This window comes from Asparagus officinalis, chromosome 8 (assembly GCF_001876935.1).
Source record: "Asparagus officinalis chromosome 8, Aspof.V1, whole genome shotgun sequence".
Lineage (NCBI taxonomy): Eukaryota > Viridiplantae > Streptophyta > Magnoliopsida > Asparagales > Asparagaceae > Asparagus > Asparagus officinalis.
This window is the reverse complement of record NC_033801.1, coordinates 30,614,293-30,635,861: the sequence shown is the minus strand read 5'-3', so window position 1 is coordinate 30,635,861 and position 21,569 is coordinate 30,614,293. Positions and strand designations below refer to the sequence as shown.

Genomic DNA, 21,569 nt, shown 5'->3' with positions numbered 1-21,569 from the left:
TTACCCCAGCTCAATTGAATAATATCAGTTTGAAAACAAATGGGCCTAAAAGCATAACTTAAGCCCAGTTCAAGACCTCACCGTATCTGTTAATATTTTATAACAACGAGGACCTTTCTGTAAAATATGAGAGGGCTTTTGCAATTCAGAGCCCTAGCTTCCTTCCTTTTCTTCAATCATCTTCAAGACTCTCATCTCTCTTTGGCCCAAGAACTGGAGGAGAGCAGAAGCCAGAGCTCGTACTCAATGTCGAGACGGGAGGAGCGAGGCTCGTACTCGAAGCGCCTCCACTCTCGATCCGGGAGAGACCCAAGGTACCCAAAAAAACCCCTTCTGAATATTTGGGAAATGAGTGATAGGAATTTCTGAGTAGGGTTTGTCTAATTTGTCATATTATAGTTAGGGATTCAAGGAGGCAATCAGCTGAACATTAAATTGCACCAAGAACCATGATGATGTGAATTTGGGAGCGTTTTGTACCTAAATTAGTGGGCTTGTTGTGTGGATGGAGATAAAGAGAGAGGATGAAATTAAAGAAACTGCTAATCATAATTGATTAGTGTGTAGAGATTTCTAACCTAATCCGAAATCTCAAATTTTTGGGTCGACATTTTTAGGTTTGTCTTGTTACGGTTTAATTACCTCCAAGGGCTACTTTGCTTGCCATTACAGCAGTCCTCGGTGTTATCATTGCAATTGCAGATTTCTTTCCTACTTCTTGTCTAGTTGTGACGCACTTGTTCTTATAGGCAAACAATTAGAGTAGGAGAAAGCATGAAGTTCATCTTTATATTCAGTCATGTTATGTATTCCGGCCCGTATCTGTTCGAGGTTTCAAGGCTTCAAGCCATTTCTTGTGACCCCATTGTTTATTGTGCATATGACCCGAAATGTGGACTTGTTATCTTTGTCTGACTTGACGTCCTTGCATATGGAAGCTCAACTTTCCATTTCTAACTTAACGTTCTTATTCATGTTGACCGTTTTATTTGTTCCGTAACAAAAGTAAAACAATTTAATATCTCATGCTACATTAAAATGTGAATTTGTTCTCATAACAAACTATAAACTATGCCTTTCATATTGAACTGAATGGGGAAGTATGTTGCATACAATTTTCTATATTTCATTATGGTCCACATCTTGATCTTGTTAAACAGTGAACCTCATTGGAAGGAAGCCATCTTCATGGTGTGGTCATGGCTTAAGACATTTGGTGGATAAGAGGCCTATTGGAGCCCCACTAACTACTTAATTCTTAATGCCAATCAAGTTGCTATTTGATATTTTGTACAATTGGTTAACAGTGGAGGAGCTGTTGATATAACCTAGCTTTCCTCGTGATTCTTACATCCTTCCGGTAAGTATCATATCATCTGTGCACATGACGATCTGCATAAGGTACCTAGGACATGTAGTTACGATCTACATCCGTGCTAGGTAGTAATAATACGATAGCTTGAAGTGAGTGCAAGAGGAGTGGTAAACTGGTAATCGGTTTTGGTTTATGCATACTGAAGCGAGCGAGGGCTTTCTCAATGTAGCTTTTTGTGGCAATCACTTTTTTCTTTTCTATCTTTGAAAATTTTTATGCCAAGAATTTTCTTTGCTGCTCCTAAGTCTTTCATCTCAAATTTCTGCACGAAGTGGAATCTTTAACCTGTTCACCTCGGATTTATCCTTAGCTGAGATCAACATATCGTTGACATATAATAGCAGATAAATGAAGAAATTATCATTCAATCTCCTTAAGTAAACACATGCGTCATATTTGATCCTACTGAACCCATGACTGATCACTTGTATCATTGTCGAGGAGATTGCTTCAAACCATATGGAGAATTCTTCAATAAACGAACATGATATTCTCTTCCTTCAATTACAAAACCCTCAGGTGGTTGTATAAAATACTGCTCTTCAAGTTCATCATACAAGAAAGCTATTTTGATATCTAATTGCTTTAACACCAAATCATGCACTGCAACCAGTGATAATAAAATACGAGGAGCGTGTGTTTAACAACAAGCGAGAAAATATCATTGTAATCAATACCTTCAACCTGACTGTAGTTTTTTGCAACTAACCAAGCTTTATATCTTGCATTTGAAATACCTGTAGTGCCTTCCTTTTTCTTAAACACCCACTTACGGCCGATGATTCTTTGCCCTTTTGGAGGATACCAAATCCTCAGTCTGATTTTTATGAAGAAATTCCATTTCATTCAGAGCAATCAACCAATATGCAGAATCTCGTGAAGAAGTGACTTCTAAAAAATTGCTCGTTTCTCCTGCATCACCTATCTCTTGAGCTGCATCACCTATCTCTTGAGCTGCTGATAATGCGTATGCAATATTATCGATAGCGGATAGCGTCGCGTAGCGATGAGGCATCGCTAAGGCTATTTCAGGCTATTGTGGTAAAATAACGGTAAAAAACGCAAAGTCAAATAGTGATCTAATTTAGATATGTATAAATACTAAAAAAAGAAAAATTAAAGAAAAATCTTAGAAATCTAAAAATACATATTGGATGATTTAAAGAGATCCTAAACATGAAATAGACATGTAACCATCATGTAATACCGAATATGACTGGAGGAGTTAAAAAGTCGTCTTCGAGAAAAAGAGCTTAACGGTGACATGACTGTCCTAAAAGGAGCTCACGGTGAAGGAGGTGAGAGGAAGTATCAAGGTAGGTGTCAGAGGCTATGAGAGGTGACAGGAGTATGCTGAAAATCACAGGAGACAATGGAATGCAATGGTCAAGGGTTGAGTTTAATTTTAAAAAAATAAGCATTAAACCGCTTTTAAATTGCAATAAAAAAGCAAATTTCGAATGCAATCGCTCACTATTCACCGTTATGACACAATATTGACCGTTTTTGCGAACAGATATATTTCGCGATATGTCACCGCTATTGTGCGATAGCGTAGCGGGCGATAGCGTTGCGGGAAGGGACCGCTAACGCTATTAGCGCCGCTATTGCGGAGCTATTTACTGCTATTTATAACAGTGTGCGTATGCAATCACTGAATCTGATGCTATAAGTATCATCTTTTATTGTAATTTCTGTTTTCTCATCATTTTCAGGCAAACCAACAACTGGTTGTTGAATTGAACTGAGTATCGATCTCTAACTCCACCTTCTCTCTAGTACTCTTATGTGTAGTATCTGCATCAGAAAGAATAATAGTAGCATCTTTTTTAGAAGCAACATAGCAAACTCATGGAATATTATATTTTTCTCAATCATAAATTTAGGCAATTTAGGATATATCCTTTTACCCCAGAGGTATATCCAATAAAAATATATATTTTGGATCTTGGTTTTAGTTTACCTTGATTTACATGTGCATATATAGGACAATCAAATACTCTTAAATTAGAATAATCAGTACGATGGCCAGACCATAACTCTTCTGGTGCCTTACAATTAATATATGTGGATGGTGAGATATTCACTAAGTAGTATGTGCTTCAGCCTTAATTTTATTGACAACCCGACATTTAACATGCAAGGAGCTCTTTCAAGAAGAGTCCTATTTATCCGCTTTGCAACGTTGTTTTGTTATGGTGTGTGTCACACGGTTTCGATGTCTAACCCTCATCCTTGCGTAATTCATCAAACTCCCATAGAGTAAAATTCTAATCTATCATCGGCTCTCAGTCTCTTAATTTTTCAATCAGTCTGCTTCTCAATCAATGCATTTGACTGCTTAAAATGCTTAAACACTTTATCCTTGCGTTTTAGCACGTAAACCCAAACTATTCTTGAGTAGTCATCGATGAATGTCAATATATATCTAACATCGCCTTTCGAAGGAACACGCGAAGGACCACACAAATCAGAATGGATATAATCCAAAGTGTCTTTGGTTTTATGCATAGCTCTATTGAAATTAACACGCTTTTGCTTGCCAAGAAAGCAGTGCTCACAAAAATCATCTTTCATGTACTCTGACCACAAAGAAGTCCCCTCTTGTCGAGTATAGTCATGCCCCTTTCACTCATATGACCAATCTCATATATCACAACTTGGTGGCGTCATTGTGTGATAATGATGCTATAGTAATAGCAACAACACCTGTAACCATTTTTTCTTGCAAAATGTTGAGATTGCCTAATTTTTTGTCTTCATGATAACTAGAGCATCTCTAAGAATTGTCAAAATTCCATCTTCGGCTGAGTATTTGCACCTATTAGCTTGATAAGTGTCTAGAGATGAGATTCTTCGTCAAATCTAGAATGTGACGAACATTTGACAATGTCCTCACAATACCATCATTAAGACCTGATTTTAATTGTACTAATACTAATCGCTTTACAGTGAGAAGCATTTTTTATAAGCACAACTCCATCTTCAATTGATTTATAGGAGGAAAACCAATTCCTATTTAGGCTCATGTGATAAGTACAACTAGAGTCCAATATCCAATCATCATTAGATCTATTTGAATTTGTAGCCAAGAGAACAAAGCCATCAGAATCATCCTCAACAACGCTAGCCTTTGTGGAATCTTCTTTGCTCTGATTTTTCTTTCTTTTCTTTATTGTGAAGCTTCGAACATTCATTCATTCATGACATGCTTTTTCTTCTTGTAGTAGTTACATAATTTGCTTTTAGTCTTCGACTTTGATCTCGACTTGATTTTACTGTTAAAACCACGCTCCATGTTTCTACCTCGAGCATATATGGCTTCAACTTTACCATCGTTGGATCTGGTCAACTCTTTGTTCATCAACTCTTTCGATAATAAAGATGATTTCACATCTTCCATCGAGGTAGATTCTCTATCATATATCATAGTTTTCCCGAAATGCTTGTAAGAGGACAGTAACGAACATACCAGTAACCAAGCCTAATCTTCATCTTCTACTTTTACATCTGCATTCTCCAAATCCATGATAATAGAACTGAATTTATCAAAATGTGATTTAATAGATGTACCTTCTGTCATGTGAAGCATAGACAATCTTTGTTTCAAGTGCAGTCGGTTGACAAGGGTTTTTGTCATATAAAGAGATTCCAATTTTAGCCATAAGCCCGCTGTGGTCTTCTCATGCACGGCTTCTCGAGGAACCTCATTCGACAAGAACAATTAGGTTAAAGTTAGCACCTTTTCATCCATCTCAAACTTTTCATCATCGGCATCGACACCGACATTTTCTCTTTTCCCAACAAAGCCTTTTGTAATTCTTGCTGAACAAAAGAATAGCCCGCATATTTACTTGCCAAAAACCAAAATTGACATCACAGTCGAACTTCTCAATCTTATATTTTGCTGACATCTTTGCGCACAAAAGAAATAAAAATCCGGAGCTCTGATACTAGTTGTTAGAACAAGTGCACAATCGAGCGGTAATAATTGCGAAAAGCAAGCACAAGAATAAACGACAACCAATCACAAACACATATATTTATGTGGTTCATCCAATTTAAGCTACGTCCACAGCAGAGACGTCAGAGAAATTTTTCACTATCAAAAAAGAAAAGAGTACAAGAACTCACAAGGCAAAAGCCTACCTCTTAAAGAACCCTCTAAAACAGTCCCTTTTTTTGTTACAGGAGATGACGACGACTGGCTTTAAAAAGAAAGATATATAAACATATAAATAATTAAACCATCAACTAATTAGCCCCTGTGTTGATCCTGACCATCCAATGAATTGTTACTTGATCCAAGTCCATAAACGAATTTGATATAGAAGGACATGATTGGATTGAGAATCCAAATTCAAGTAGAACTCTAATAATTACAGCTCATGCCATTGTTTAAATTCTAACGAATTGATTGCACGAACTTCTTTAAATTCTAACGAGGCCAAGCCCAAATGAGTTCATGTGCATAGGCCCATTTGAATTCTAGCAAGGCAAAAAAAAAAAAAAAAAATCAATTGCTTAATGAACTCATAGCCTGTAGAAAATTATTGAGAGTTCTGAGGCATAATTCTTACAGTTTTTAAGCTCAAGCTTGTGCAGTTGTATTTATTTATTTTGGTGAATTGGATTTAGACAAACGCTTAGGACACACTCCTTTATTTCATTACTCCTTGACCTCATTATTTCTGTACCATGCCAAAAGAGTTTTGTTTTTCATTCATTATGTATGGGGTTATAACCCTTAATTTGTCTCGATAGAGTTTGATGAATAAGTAACAAATTAGGAGCTCCTATCCATAGAATACCCTGATGTTCATCACCTTTCTGATCATTTGATAGAATAATATAACTTGACAATCATATGTGTAAATATACTTCGTATTTTGTTAAACTCCACCTTGCAATGACTGAGTTCATTTTTAGATTGTATTTTGTCCCCTGTCATCTTCAGCTAGTTTTCTGTGAAGGGCAGAAAGGAATGAGTTACCGTGTAGACAGGAACTCAATAGCATTGTCTTTTCATTGTAGATACACTTGATGGTTTCCTACTCTAGAGGTCACAAGAGTTCCTTGAGTCAAGTTGGCATTTGTTTTGCTGTCAACGTTACAAGATGTTTTTTTAAGTTCATTATGGATCTTTCAAGCAAACTCATCAAAAAAATAAAAAATTTAAAAAACAAATAAAAATAAAAATAAAATAAAGTTTAAGAAAAAGAGAAGCCTCTAGCCGTAGTATGAGGGGATTTTACCCCAAAACTTATGGTTTTGTAACCTAGTGGATAGCAATTTACGCGTGGTAGAATGCGGAGCCTGGAAATCTTTTTGGGTACCAAGGGGGTATACTTTGGTTTCTTTTATTTGTTTCTTTATCTTTGTACTTGCAGTTAGCGTTACCAGATTTGTTGTCTCAGACAAGTTGATTTATGATGAATAAACTTATTGATATACATTCAATTAATACCTTCAGCAGTCCAAAGAAATCAAGAAGAGATGGGAAACAAGCAACAGAGAGAACATACTCCAGCAGTCATCGTCGGGATGTTGACACACTTGTTCGAGACCAAAAGCAGCACAGAATAGTACAAGATGCTTTGCCACTTGAAGGTCCTCCAACAGAAACTAAGGTGCAGCCTGAGACCATAAAAGAAGGTTTAGACCGAAAGGTTAATGGGCTCCCTGGTGGCATGAAGCATTCCTCTCACACCACGGAAGTACCAAGATCTCGAAATTATTTCCAGGTTTCATGTTTGATTCACACACTTAGACCTATATATTTCTGGAGATATTACTTTCCTGCAAGCCTGGAGATATTACTTTCCTGCAAGTCTGCATTTTCAATTATGAATATGCTAATTAGGAAATTACTTTCTGGTATCTTGTAGTAGTATCAGTTCAATGTGATTTGAAGCATGTCTAATTGGTACCAAGTGGTGTGATTACCTTGTCTATAAAAATCTTTTTGTGCAACTTGTAGTTTTATTCTTCATGAAACTATATGTCTGTGTGTGTGTGATTAATGGGTATCCTTGACAAGGAGGGAGATTCCCTCCTTGACAATGATGTGACACAATCATCACTCTCTCACCTATTTTATTCTCTCTCCTTCACATGGTGGGGATTGTACCACATCATTGTCAAGGAGGAAAATCCCCTCCTTGTCAAGGATACCCATTACTCTCTCTCCCCCCCTCTCTCTATCTCTCTCTCTCTCTCTATATATATATATATATATATATATATAGAGAGAGAGAGAGAGAGAGAAATATGAGTATGCTTGGTATCAAACATAAATTTTGTACTTGGTAGTGATGTGTCACATCTCCATCCACTCATTACCCATGTGAATGTGGTCCCATAGTTGAATGAGTGAGGAGAGGGGAGGCCGGGCACACCAGAGGGAAAGCTGAACTTTGTCTGTACTTGCGTACCATTGTGACAGGAACATACCCATAATTTTCCTCATACATATATATATAGCTAAGATATAATATATATATACTAGTATATATATATATAGCTATATATGATCAAGGTATATTATTAGTATATTATACTGATAGATATAATATAATATAAGTAATATGAGTTAATTGTATAAGTGTTGGTCTGGATCTGACATAAAGAACACAATTTAGAGTATAGTAAAGGCGGGTGGAGTGCAGTCTTTAAAATACTTATCTGTTATGCCTTCTTATAATTAGGGGGTATCTTAATCTTTCGTAAAAATATATGTTTGTACGAGCTTTGTCTAACGCGCTGACCATTGAATTTTGAGTAGAAATACCTTTTTTAGTTGGCATGGCAAAACTTCCTGTTGCCATTCTCCAACAGTTTAAAGTTTGATTCTCCCACACTACTATGAATAAATAATGTGGAACTGGGCCATTCGCTACATAACTTTAATCGCACGATTTGAATTCAAGCAATAATTATCTAGATTCGGTTAGTGGAGTACGAGGATCTGGACTGAGGTCTACTCCATCCTAGTCAACCAGTCCTGATCTTTGGGTAAATGGTAATGGCTGTGATCTCCATATTGATTAATATTATTATTATATTAGTTCTGTTGTGTGTTGGTGTGTGGTATATAATATAGTAATCATATATATATATATATATATATAATATATAATATATCATGCACATGAAGTGGCAAAGAGGTGCATTCCTAAGGCGGTGGTCCACCTTAATAATATATATATATAATATAATAATACTATATTAGGTATATATAATATATATATAATATATTTATATATATATAGACACGCGCAGGCACACACACACACATAATATACACACACGCGCGATGGCGCCGCCACACACATCACACACACACACACAGGCTCGACACCACATATTAATATAATATAATATATATATATATATATATATATAATGAATATATATATATAGTATAATATACTCATATATATAAGTATGGCAAAACTTCTGTCAACTTAAGTTGACGTCCATAAGTTTCTTATCCATATGATGATTACTTGATTGAGCGTACATTAGTGGATGATCCGCCTCCGTTAACTGGATCTACATATTCTAAACCCCAACACAACCAAATTTGGTGGAACTCGTTGTGGTTTTGACCCTCCGTCGTCGAGCCATGTAAAAAGTTCTATTCCCTCGAAAACCGTTATAAAATCTGATACGAGTGGATGAACGGCGTCAAACTACGACGGGTTCACCCAAATTTGGTGTGTGTGAGGTTTTAGAGATTGAGATCAAGTTAACGGAGCGGATCATGCCACAACTGTAGCTCTCAAATAAGTTGATCATCAATGGAAAAGAAAACTTAGTGGACGTCCACTAAGTTGACCAGAAGTTTTGCCTTATATATATATAGTAATACTATTATATATATATAGTAGGTATTTAATAGATATGAGAATAATAGAGGTGAGGCTGGAGCTCACTTCCCGTGAGCTGCCAAATGTATGACATGTGAAGCCCTCCCCACACCCCGGATGTGACTAGTAGGGGGCTCAATCATGTCATACACATTGCAGCTCACGGGAGAGGTGAGCTTGCCAGCTCACCTCCATTTTATCCTCTCTCTCTGCTTCTCTCTCTTATATAATATATACGTAATATATATATATAGGTATATATATATATATATATATAATAGTATATATGAAAAGTGTTCCTAAGGTGTCACCTTAGATTCAATCTAAGGAAGCACCTCTTGATGCCTGGATCAGAATATTTTAATGGGTGATCCGCTCCATTCATCGTGCTCTAATTGTCTCAAACATCTATAGAATAAAAATCATGATGTTTCAGTACTTATACACACGCGCGCGCGCGCACACATTACACCATCATTGGGGTCGTAGTATATAGGTAGCGCATTACACGCGCGCGCGCACACACATTACGCCATCATTGGGGTCGTTGTATATAGGAAATGCTTAGCTATATACTACGACCCCGATGGAGGGTGGCGTAAGGCTATTTTATGCGTTACCTATATACTACGACCTCGATGATGGCAAAAAAAAAAAAAAAAAATACCCCTTACGCCATCATCGGGGTCGTAGTATATAGGTAACGCATAAAATACCCTTTACGCCATCATCGGGGTTGTAGTATATACGTAACGCATAAAATACCCCTTATGCCATCATCAGGGTCGTAGTATAAATTCGTTACCGTTATACTACGACCCCGATGATGGCGTGAGGGGTATTTTTTTTAAATTTTCTTTTTCCCTAAAGGTTACGGTATATGAGGGGTATTTTTTAAAATACTCCTTACGCCATCATCGGGGTCGTAGTATATAGGTAATACATTTATGCGTTACCATTATACTACGATCCCCATGATGGCGTAAGGGTATTTATGCGTTACCATTATATACTACAACCCCGATGATGGCGTAAGGCTGACATGACAAAATACCGTCTCTCTTGAGCGGAAGCAACTCAGTTCTTGTTATTACTTGGAATGTTTTATATTGCATCCGAACTATTATTTTTTCATGATGTAGTGGGATTCTTGTGTGGATGCAAGTGCCTCTCGATGAATATGGCAATTTTAGGATGAATATAACAATTTTAGGCTATCTATGCATGTATCTACAGCACGATGAGCGTGATAGTGCTGGGCAAGGTGGTCGAAGCTCAGGTCGCAGGGCAACAGGTGATTCCTTAGTCACATTTAACTCTTATCAACTTCATCACTTGGGTTCTCTTGGGGCCTCTTTTTTTTTCATGGAATCCTTTTGATTTTCATTGGAAAAAGTGGGTCCCATGTTAATACTTCTATTAGAATGAAATTTCTGTGTCACAATTTCATTTTTGTTTTGGGGGAAAGTATGTCGGATTATGGTGGGATTTTGATGCCACATGAGTAAAATCATTCCTCAGAATTTCTCTCCTGTCACAAAGGATTCAGGAAGAAAGTGGAAAGCGAGTCTCATGCGCAATTTCCATTCGATTTTTCATCCAACCAAAACAAGTATTAGAAAATTTGGACAGTTAGGAATGTTGATTTTGTCAGATTTTCACAATTAAAATCTATCATTCAAGTAGCCCCTTCCCTTCTTTAATGTTCTATTCTCTTTGCAGATCACGGAAGGTGGAGCGAACCGAAAGAGCAGTCTAGTGAAAGGATCAGAGATAAATCAGCACCTAAAGAACAATGTGCAGATGATAAAAATTCTTGGAGGCATGACGGTTTCTTTGAACTGCAGAAGACCGAGGCTCCGCCTGCTAGGAAAAGACCGGCATTTCGAGAGAAGAAGATAGAAGCACCAGCAGAAACTGATGCAGCTGCAAATCCTACCAGAAGAGAAGAAAGAGGACATAATTCTCGGGAATTGGAGAGAAAGCTTGATAGGCCAGTCTCAAGAGCTGACGAGAGAAATTTTAAGAGAGGAGATGAGTATTATCAAAGAGGAGAGATGCAGAGAGGAAGTTATCAATCAAGGGAGAGGCTTAATGGAGCGGCGATAAGAGGACGAGAGAGGTTCAATGGACGACGTGGAGAGAGAAGCACAAATCAGTCTGGAGGATTTCAGGCGGAGAAGTGGAAGCATGATCTCTTTGATGATGCAAACAAAAGCCCGCCACCGAAGAACGAAGAGGAACAGATTGCAAAGGTCGAGGCCCTTTTGGCGCTGTAATGTCTTGCTGGTATTGGGATAGTGTGGATGAGAGTTGTGAGCTTAGAAGTGACGATTTTTCATAGGATTTGGCATGTCCGTGGAAGAAACTCTTTTAGTCTCTTTTGGGTTGTGGTAAATGTTTCATTGGACTATTTAGTGATGGTAAATGTGCTAAACTTGTATTCAGGTGTGACTGCTACTCGAAAATGCTGGTTTCTTAAATGGAAATTAGTGATATATTTTCTTTCTTGTGTATGTAATTTGGACCTTGATGGAACCCTTATACCGTTCTATAGGTGCCTGTTTCTTGATACCCGGTGCCGATATTTGTTGTAGGAGACAGGAAGAGGATGCAAAACTTATATGCTTATGATGGTATGAGCTCAGAATTGTAAAGCTTGTTCACGTACTTGAAAATAGTTAATGATCCGCAAATTGGAGCATGTACGCATGTCTAGAAGACCTCACCCGATTTCATGGGTTGCGCATGTTGAAATGTATGGGGATACTTTTTTCGGCAACAGGTATTGTTGTATCAGTACTCTCCGAAGTTGGGTTTTTTAGCGATCACGTTAGGGCCGTGGTCCATTGTTATTTGCCTTTTAAATGACATAAAGACATGGCCTCGCTGTTTTTTATTTTTATTTTTAATGAGCCCTTTTGAACCGCGTAGGTCGTCTCAAATCGCTCTTTATTTGTTTCAATTAGTTTATGTATTCATCATCCATCAACCTTTCCAAATCAATATTTGGAAGCATCCATATGCACTGTAACATTTCTTCTCTTGCCAACAAGAATTTATCCTCCATTCCTTTCTTGCAGCCTCGAGCTTTACTATAGTATTGCTTTTCTTGTCACCGAGCTTAGATTATTTTCCCAGCCTAAATTTGGTAATAGATGGAGTGTTGTTTCTTTTTTGTGATCCTGTATTGAGTTTTTTACCTCTGCATTTCACTTCGATTTTGTTTTTTTGTTTTTTTGGGTGATGGAGAGAGAAAACCGGAGAACATGTTAACGCACCCACGTGCGTCCACACGTTCATCTTCACACGTCTTCAACCTTCTTTTAAATGAATGATCGATGATTAATATTAAAATGGTCCCAGAACGTTGGATGTAAGCAAAGGAGATCGATGCTGTATCTGAACCCAACACTTGAACGTGAGATATCAAAACTCTTGTCCCTGCTATATATGTTCAGAGATATACAACAGAAAAAAGAAAAAAAAAGAAAAGAAAAAAAAAAGAGGTTGAATATTGTTTTGGAGGTGGATACCCACTCAGGAAGTCATGGTGTCCACTATGATTTCATGTATGTTCTCCATTCACTGACTCTGTACGCTCTTTGTCCAATGCTCTCTGAGATATTTGCAGCCTTCAGTTCAAAAATCTTTTGTTTGATTACTTCTTTGTTGAGCAAACAAATAAAGTGGAGGACGGTGGAAATAAGATGGTGACTGAGAATATACCTCGCCTTTGGAAGGAGATTGCCTGTACATATACGTGTTCATTAAAAGGTGCGGGCAGAAGAATATAAACAATAGAGGATCAGTTAATTAGCTCAAAATTTTTCTTTCGATTCATTGCTTCAAATGTTAGATTTTTGGCATGTACGTTGCAGCATTTGGATATTGGGTGCACTTTGCTAGCAATCCCATATGTGATTAAGACAGACTACAGGTGTCCGTTTGCAATTAGCCTCAAAATTTAACTGTAGAGCTAGCTTCGCTCATCGTATAAAAGGAAAATAGCTCTGAGGTTCAAACATATCAACGATAAAGAGAAAAAAATAACCTGCGTATTTCACGATTTTTCTAATTGCATTATATTCTAATCTGAATAAAATACATCTATGACTAACCGGATTGCTTAATTTCACCAAACATCCACATAAAGCACATAAATGTTGAAAACGGAGAGAGTGAATAGAATTGCTACAATTTTTTCGGATAAACTCAGAATATGCAGTGGAAAATAAATATGAAAAATTAAGAGCAACCAACACATGAACATACGAGATTTTTATAGTGGATCAGAATAGAATCCTACGTCCACTCGTCCTTCTAGCGAAGCGTATTCTTCACTATAACTAGAGTTATCTCTGAATCACAACTAGATTCAGTAGGCTTTATAAACAAGACCCTAAAATCTGCAAACTAGTCGAGATACCAAACTCCTCACAATGACAAGAATAAATCTAGTCTTAGCTAGCCAATATCAATTACCTTGTTTTAAGCATGTCAACCATCAATCACCCTGGCTTGACTATGCTATCAAACTCTTAAGTTTGAAATATAAAACCAACCCTAAAATAGTTAAAGTACAATTAAAAAGATCATACGACTCTTTTAAGACAAATCCTTCTTAAAATCGATATTGACGATAATACAAGAAGAAGTGATGTTGAGGTTGAACGCAAATGACACTCCTCCTCGCTAAAATGATCTCTCGATATTGAGCGCGACGAGAAGAAGTTGAACGAGGCTCTTGGAATCAAATTCTCAAAACTCAAGCTCTCACTAAAACCCAAGAATTTTATCTCACAAACTTGTGCAAATACCCCCCCCTCTCTCTCTCTCTTATTGTTAACCTCTTCTCCAATCCCTCCTTAAATTGATATTTATTGTAGTCTATCGATGATTGAAGCGATCATCAATAGTTGACTGTAGACCATCGATGATTTAATTTCTCATTTCTAGAAAAATATAGATTGTTGACTATAGTCTATCGATGACTTATGGACCATCGATTGTTTCCTCGTGACCATCGATGATTAATAGCTAAAATCAATTGTTTGTTTTGATTTTTGCATCTTTTTGAGCCGAAATGTTTTCGTATCTATTTATTCCCGAAATATATCATCTCACAAATTTATTAGTACTAAATGAGAGTTTGTTATTGATAGAACAAGAGATATTGCACGAACAACATTCTCCCTGAATAAAGTTCTAACAATCTCCCCTTTTGATAATAACAAAACTTGAAATTTAAAATCTGAAAAAGTGAAAAACACATGGTGAGAAATATATCTTTAGTTCAAGAAAAATATATTACATGTATGATATGCAATGTAAGCTCCCCCTACAAATATGCATACATGAAAAGAAACAAATAATCCATAAATTCCTTGTTCGAAATCAAAATATGAAATCTCCCTCTAAAATCAAGTAAGGTTGAAAGACATGTCATGTTGAAACTAATTGTAAACCAAACATGAAAACTTTATGAAAATACTCACAATCAACCACAAACAAACTCAGAAAGTTTTTAAATTTCACGTTCCCCCCTTTTGTTATTATCAACATAAACGCACACCTAGGATATAGAATATACCTAAAAATCTAAATACAAATTATCCAAAGGTGCAAGAAAGAGAAATACACACTGATTCATAAAAAATAGCATGAAAAATACATATAGAACTTTAAAAAATGAAATATAATAACAAGTCAAATTCACATTCAAACTATGAAGATATCAATGAAAAGTTTGTAAAAACAACAATAAGAGTAATTATATACATTTAGATATATCTTCTAGTTTGATCTTTCTGTTTTTACACAACTTGAATAATCTCAACCTTTAGAAAATGTCCAAAATATTGATCTATCACATCAATCATATATAATTTTTTTAAGAGGAAGAACAATATTATTTGGAGGGTAGTGTACACCATCTCTAAATATAAACATATTTAGCATATGATGGATACCACTGAGATATTGCACATTACATCAATGAATGTGGGTCTTTGACCATAACAAATATACTCAAATTTTGCAGTGGGTCTATAGAGTGTGTGTCTTTGACCATCTTTTTTACGAATACACTCTTTTGCTTGATGTTTTATAGCATATATGCACCTTTATACATGAAAAGTAATATTGATGCTAGATTCAAATATAAAAATTAAGCTCAAAACCTATTTGATTCCGAAAATATTTTATGATCGCCAAATAAAAACCTTTATTTTTTATTTTTACAAAACTAAACATGATAAGATTATACTATGATGTGAAAAGTAATATGAAGAATATCATAAACCATCACGTTTTCCAATCAAATATATAAAACTTTGTGTGCACATATGATATAGATAGATTATGAAAAACATATGTGAACCAACATGATAAAGCTCTTGTCTATATACCAACAGTTAACCTTATATGAATATCTTATGTAAAAATATATGCATAGGCATGTTCTAATTTTTTATTTTTTTAAAAAATAAAAAATAAAGAAAAAAGAAAATTTTATTTCATTTTGATTTTTCATAAGAAAACAAAGATAAAGAAAGAGAAATTTTTATTTTCTTTTTGATTTTTCATAAGAAGAAAAAAAAAAAAAAAAAAAAAAAAAAGTCTAACAACACTGCTAAAAAATTAGGCATCCTAGACGGAAAATTCCGTCTAGGATACATAGAATTCCGTCTAGGATGTGTATCCTAGACGGAATTCCGTCTAGAATAGCCGTCTGGGAAGTTTCCGTCTAGAATACTGTATTCTAGACGGAAATTCCGTCTAGAATACATCCTAGACGGAATATTCTAGACGGAATTGAAAACCGTCTATAATACATTCTACCCGGATTATTCTCGACGGAAATTCCGTCTAGAATACTTTATTCTAGACGGAAAAATTTTCCGTCTAGAATGAGTATTCTAGACGGAATTTCCGTCTAGAATACTCATTCTAGACGGAAATTGGTTTTTTTATTTTTTTTTATTTTTTTATTTAAAAAAGGCATCCTAGACGGAATTTTAGTATCCTAGACGGAATTTCCGTCTAGGATACTGTGCTACAGTAATTTTTTTTTATTTTTTTTATTTATTTTTTTTTTTTTACAGAGTCTACTTTGGGTGCATGTACACAATATTGAACAACAAAAAATTATATTCATATCCAACACAATCTAATTACATTACAATATCAAATCCCATTATATTCAAATAATACATTCACCAAAATAGTAGAGAGATACATAAATTGTTTACAAACTTTTACATAAATTATTTACAATGGCTATGACACTGCAGAAGCTTCTTCAACTCCTTGCTGAACTTTCCGCTTCGTTTCACACACTCCATTATTTCTTGCCTATATCAAGGGGAAAATATTTTCCATAAGTAACCAAAAGACATAATTGACAGTATATTGCAAAGAGAGGGAGAACAGACCGCGATAAAGGATGGTCATCACACCCTAAAAACGTTTGACCTCTAAAGTTTTTCTTCATGATTGCAATTGCGAGAGATGCAGCATCCTAGTATGCTAAATTGATGTAAATGTGTTTAATCAAAGCAAAGTATGCAAAAACTTGAATATTTCATTCATACATAAGAATATGCAGTCCGCCTCCGTCCAAAATGTGAAGGGACCAAAGCAGCTAGCTGTCACATTTGCTGTTTAATTCATCGAATAATGTTTTAAAACACCATTCGCAAGCCATAGCAACAAACGTTGTTCGATAACCTCAAGTTTACATAACAGTTGTCCATTTCCTCATGTCAGATTCGATCAATGAATATTTGTAATCTCTATACTATTATTTGTATTGATTCTCTGACACAAGATCACAAGCTTAACAAATGTAAATGACATAAAGTATCATATATTAATACAAACCAAGCCAAAAGAACAATAAAGAGATGCAATGTAAATAATTAAGCACATAAGTTCATCATAAAAGGTTCTTTCTAGCACTCCAACAAACGTTTTACGATATTTATCTCCACTAACAAAGATAAAAAACTGATCATAAAACTGCAAATTAGCCGACACTACTTATAATTGTAATCCTAGGTTTTCGAAATTAAAATCAATCGCATAATTAATTTACTTTTCGCAATTAAAATCATTAGGAAAAAAAAGAAAAAAAAAACAGAATACGGACCTCGATGAAATCCATGAGCAAGAACTCCGGCATCCACCTCGGCGGCCGGACCATCGACCGCCTAATAAGCTCCATCAGATCCTCCGGTCGCCTCGGCAACAAAACATCCGAAACATCCCTCCCCTCTCTCTCGACAAGCTCCCTCCTCTCCTCCTCACCAGCGACGATCCCCGCCGTCATCACCACCACCCTCTCCACCGCCCCCTCCCCCGCCATCTCCGCCACTCTATACGCCACAAACCCGCCGTAACTAATCCCCGCTACGCAGTACTTGTCGACCCCCAATCTCTTCATGGAATCGACCAAACACTTGGCCTGGAACTCGACGGAGCGGTCCGAAGCGGCGGTGGTCGAATCGCCGAAGAAGAGGAGGTCGGGGATGTAGAGGTCGAAGGATCTGGGGGAAAGATAGAGAGCGGGAAGGAGTTAGAAAGAGAATTGGGGAGGGGGGAGGGGGGAGTGGGGTTCTTAATATATTGATTTTGGGCTGAAAATTTTGGGGGGAGAAATTTCGATGTGGGGGGAAATTTTAATGGGTTAATTTTTTTAAATGAGCCAAAATATCCTAGACGGAAATTTCCGTCTAGGATGAGTATCCTAGACGGAAATTTCCGTCTAGAATATTTGGTTATTTATTAAAAAAATAAAAAATAAAAATACCGTCTAGAATACTATTATAGACGGAATATTCCGTCTAGAATACTTTATTCTAGACGGAATATTCTAGACGGAAAATTTCCGTCTAGTTTAATACATTCTAGACGGAAAAAATTCCGTCTAGAATGTTCCGTCTAGAATACTCGATTTTCTACTAGTGCAAATCTAATATATATACATACAACTTGAAATATGATCACACACATGAATACTAACCAAATAGATATGAAGTAAGTGCAAATAGTTAGTACATGCTAGTGTATCTCATCATGAATTTGAATACAAGTAACAAGTAAAGGTTATAGAATATACTTGAAACTTACCCTTATAAGAAGATAATATAAGACATATAACAAATCTGTAATATAAGACATATATCAAATCTGTATCTTCTCATATCCATGTAGACCAAATATTGGATTTTGATAATCTGAACTTGCAAGGGTTGACCTGCAAACCTACAGAAAGGCATATAATTGTGACCTAGGTATCCACATAGGTCCATGTTGGTTAGCAATACATGACCCGTTTTTCCATATAATGAGCATATAGAATAATAAGTTTTATTAGGAATAGGATCAAAACAACCAAGATTGTTATCCTTTACAAAAGGATATTAATTTTTTTTGTGTTTCCCAGAATATGAATAACTAAGTCCAGTTTTAGCTTTTACAAATCGTTGATTTGAAAGAACTATATTGAAACATTTTGAGCCCAATGGAAAATTCTTCATGGCCTCTTCCAAATCACTAATTTTAGACTTTAGCTATTCATTTTCGAAAATAATTATTGTGCATTGGATTTCAAACTTAATTTGTTCGGATGAAAAATCATAATATAACTCATTTATCTTAGCAACAAGTTTTTCTTTTCCACTTTGATGGTTTTTAAGTTACTTAGATAAATAAAAAATTTGACTTTGTAGCTTAGAACATTGTGTGTACATGAATGAGGTTGTATCTTTTGAATTCACATTTAAAGAAGAAAATTCAACTTTCTTCGATAAAAGTTTATTTTCTTTCTTCAGGTTTGTATTCTTCTTTTTAGTTTCTTCATGTTTATAAGTAATATTTTTCAAATAAATCAGCATCTCTTTATACTCAGAGTAAAGCTCATCATAAGAAGGACATACATCTTCATCCGAATACTCACCATCAGACCCACTTGAGTTATGTTGGTCTGAATCCGAAAACATTGTATCTCTTCCTATAAGACACATGTGTGCTCTTTTATCATTATTGTTCGAGCCACTCTTCGAATCATGCCAAGAAGTTATTTTGGAAATTTCCCCTTCCTTTTATAATACTAGTGGGTAATTCTTCTTTAGGTGGTCGGGTATCTTGCATCGAAAATATATTAAATCACTATTTGAATGATTATAATTACTTACCTTGTTTACATAGTGATTATGCTTGTCTTGTAGGTATTTTGACCATCTTTTGACTTGAAGAAATACTTGTAGACTTTAACAAATTGATCATCCTTATCTTCAGAGCTCGAGCTTGACTCATTCTTCTTCTTTGATCAGAATTTTTCCTTCTTTGCACTAAAGGCTAACAACTTCTTCTTTGAGTCTTCTTCTGAGGCATCTTTTTTTCTCTTTCAATCGAATTTCATAAGTGATGATATTTCCTACAAGATCATCAAGAGTAAGTTTAGAAAATTTTTGAAGTTCTCCTATTGCCGTTACTTTTGGTTCTTAATCCCGAGATAGAGAATGAAGTATTTTTCTGCAAAGCTCATTGTTATCATCCTACTTCCCTAGCACTTTTGACTTGTTCATGATATCGATGAATCTTATGAACATCTCCTCTATGTTCTTAGAGGCCTTCATCTTGAAGTTCTTATACTTAAACACAAGCATAGCAAACTTAGCCTTTTTAACCTATGAAATTTCTTTATGTGTAACTTCTAGTGTATCTAAATTTCCTGCATGTAGGACAATTAGAAACATGGTTAAATTATTCAACAATAAGTTAGTGATATAAGACATTCATGGCTATTGTATTAAGAGTAAATTTGTTTTTCCTGTGGAGTTAACCTATCATTGGTTAAAATAGCTATAATACCATCTACCTTAGTAGTAGGTTCTTTATACCCATGTTCTACAATCTCCCAAATATCTAAACTAGTGGACAATAGAAAAAACTTTCATACATGCTTTCCAATATGTGTAATTAGTACCATTGAAAAGTAGAGATCGGTTGATGGCGTGTCCTTCAGGAAAAGCTAAAGCAATGGTAATGCTTGACATCTCTACCTTAGATTGTAATACGTAAAGATAGGTAACGGGGCTCTGATACCACTTGTTGGAAATGTGATCTAAGCCTAGAGGGGGATGAATAGGATTGCTATAAATTTTTTGGATAAACTCAAAATATGCAGTAAAAAATAAAAGATGAAAAACTAAGAGCAACCAACACATGAACATATAAGATTTTTATAGTGGTTTGGAATAAAATTCTACATCCACTCTTCCTTCTCACGAAGGGCCTTCTTCACTATGACCGGAGTTATCCCTGAATCATAACTCGATTTAGTAGGCTTTATAAATAGGATCCTGGAATCAACCTGAAACCAGTCAAAATACCTAACTCTTCACAATAACCAGAAAACATCTAGCCCTAACTAGCCACAATCAATTACACTGGCTTGAGCATGCCAACCCTTAATTACCCAGCTTGAGTATGCTGTTAAACTCTAAAGTTTGAAATACAAAACCAACCCTAAAAAGTTAAAGCACAATTAAAAAGATCTCAGAGCACTTTTAAAATAAATCATTCTTTAAATCAATGTTGATGATGATTCGAGAAGAAGTGATGTTGAGGTTGAACGCAAAAGGCACTCCTCTTCGCTAAAACGATCTCTTGATGTTAAGCGTGATAAGAAGAAATTGAATGAGGCTCAGAGAGTCAAATTCTCAAAACTCAAACTCTCACCAAAACCCTAGAATTTTATCCCACAAACTTGTGCAAACATCCTCTCTCTTTCTCTTGTTAATCACTTCTCCGATCCCTCCTTAAATAGACTTTGATTGCATTAGAAAGAAGTCTTCTAATCAATATTGAAATATGAAATCAAATCTGTAATCAAAAGGCTAAGATTAAATTTGAAAATCTATCAAAATGGGTCTAACCAATCGATGGTTAAACACGATCATTGATGGTTAAACACGATCATCAATGGTTGATGACGATCATCAATGGTTCCTCGTAGTCCATCAATTATTTAGTTCTGATTTATGAAATTCAAAGATTGTTTACTGTAGTTTATCGATGGTTAAAGTGATCATCGATGGTTGACCATAGTCCATCGACGGTTCGATTTCTCAATTTTGAAAAATACATATTATTGACTGTAGTCCATCGATGACCTATGGACCATCAATGGTTGCCTCATGACCATCGATGTTTAATGGCTGAAATCAATTGTTTGTATTGACTTTTGCATCGTTTTGACCTGAAACCTTTTTGTACATATTTATTCCTAAAATATATCATCTTATAAATCTATT

At 35.6% G+C, this 21,569-nt stretch overlaps 2 protein-coding genes across 3 annotated transcripts; one reads left to right on the top strand and one right to left on the bottom strand.

The window, feature by feature from the left end:
• On the top strand, positions 138-11,762 carry LOC109819983 (zinc finger CCCH domain-containing protein 13). Of its 2 annotated transcripts, none has more exons than XM_020386007.1 (4): positions 138-314; positions 6,852-7,119; positions 10,483-10,540; positions 10,969-11,762. In XM_020386007.1, exons 1-4 carry the CDS (start codon positions 247-249, stop codon positions 11,523-11,525), a joined length of 951 nt encoding a protein of 316 aa, XP_020241596.1. In that variant the 5' UTR covers positions 138-246; the 3' UTR covers positions 11,526-11,762. The 2 variants fall into 2 exon arrangements, with proteins under 2 accessions (XP_020241596.1, XP_020241595.1); XM_020386006.1 differs by having other exon boundaries at positions 139-314; positions 6,849-7,119.
• On the bottom strand, positions 16,363-17,793 carry LOC109820411. The gene is made up of 2 exons (XM_020386543.1): positions 17,399-17,793; positions 16,363-16,602 (listed from the first exon to the last, which is right to left on the bottom strand). The coding sequence occupies exons 1-2, from the start codon at positions 17,690-17,692 to the stop codon at positions 16,528-16,530; spliced, it is 369 nt and encodes a 122-aa protein (XP_020242132.1). The 5' UTR covers positions 17,693-17,793; the 3' UTR covers positions 16,363-16,527.

What these genes read in the sequence shown, in the direction of transcription:
- LOC109820411 (XM_020386543.1), bottom strand. Translation starts at nt 17,692, where the DNA reads ATGAAGAGATTGGGGGTCGACAAGTACTGCGTAGCGGGGATTAGTTAC. An exon ending in TGCTCATGGATTTCATCGAG is followed by an intron (nt 16,603 to 17,398) that starts GTCCGTATTCTG and finishes CCCTTGATATAG; the next exon opens with GCAAGAAATAATGGAGTGTG.
- LOC109819983 (XM_020386006.1), top strand. Translation starts at nt 247, where the DNA reads ATGTCGAGACGGGAGGAGCGAGGCTCGTACTCGAAGCGCCTCCACTCT. An exon ending in CGATCCGGGAGAGACCCAAG is followed by an intron (nt 315 to 6,848) that starts GTACCCAAAAAA and finishes TAATACCTTCAG; the next exon opens with CAGTCCAAAGAAATCAAGAA. An exon ending in CTCAGGTCGCAGGGCAACAG is followed by an intron (nt 10,541 to 10,968) that starts GTGATTCCTTAG and finishes TTCTCTTTGCAG; the next exon opens with ATCACGGAAGGTGGAGCGAA.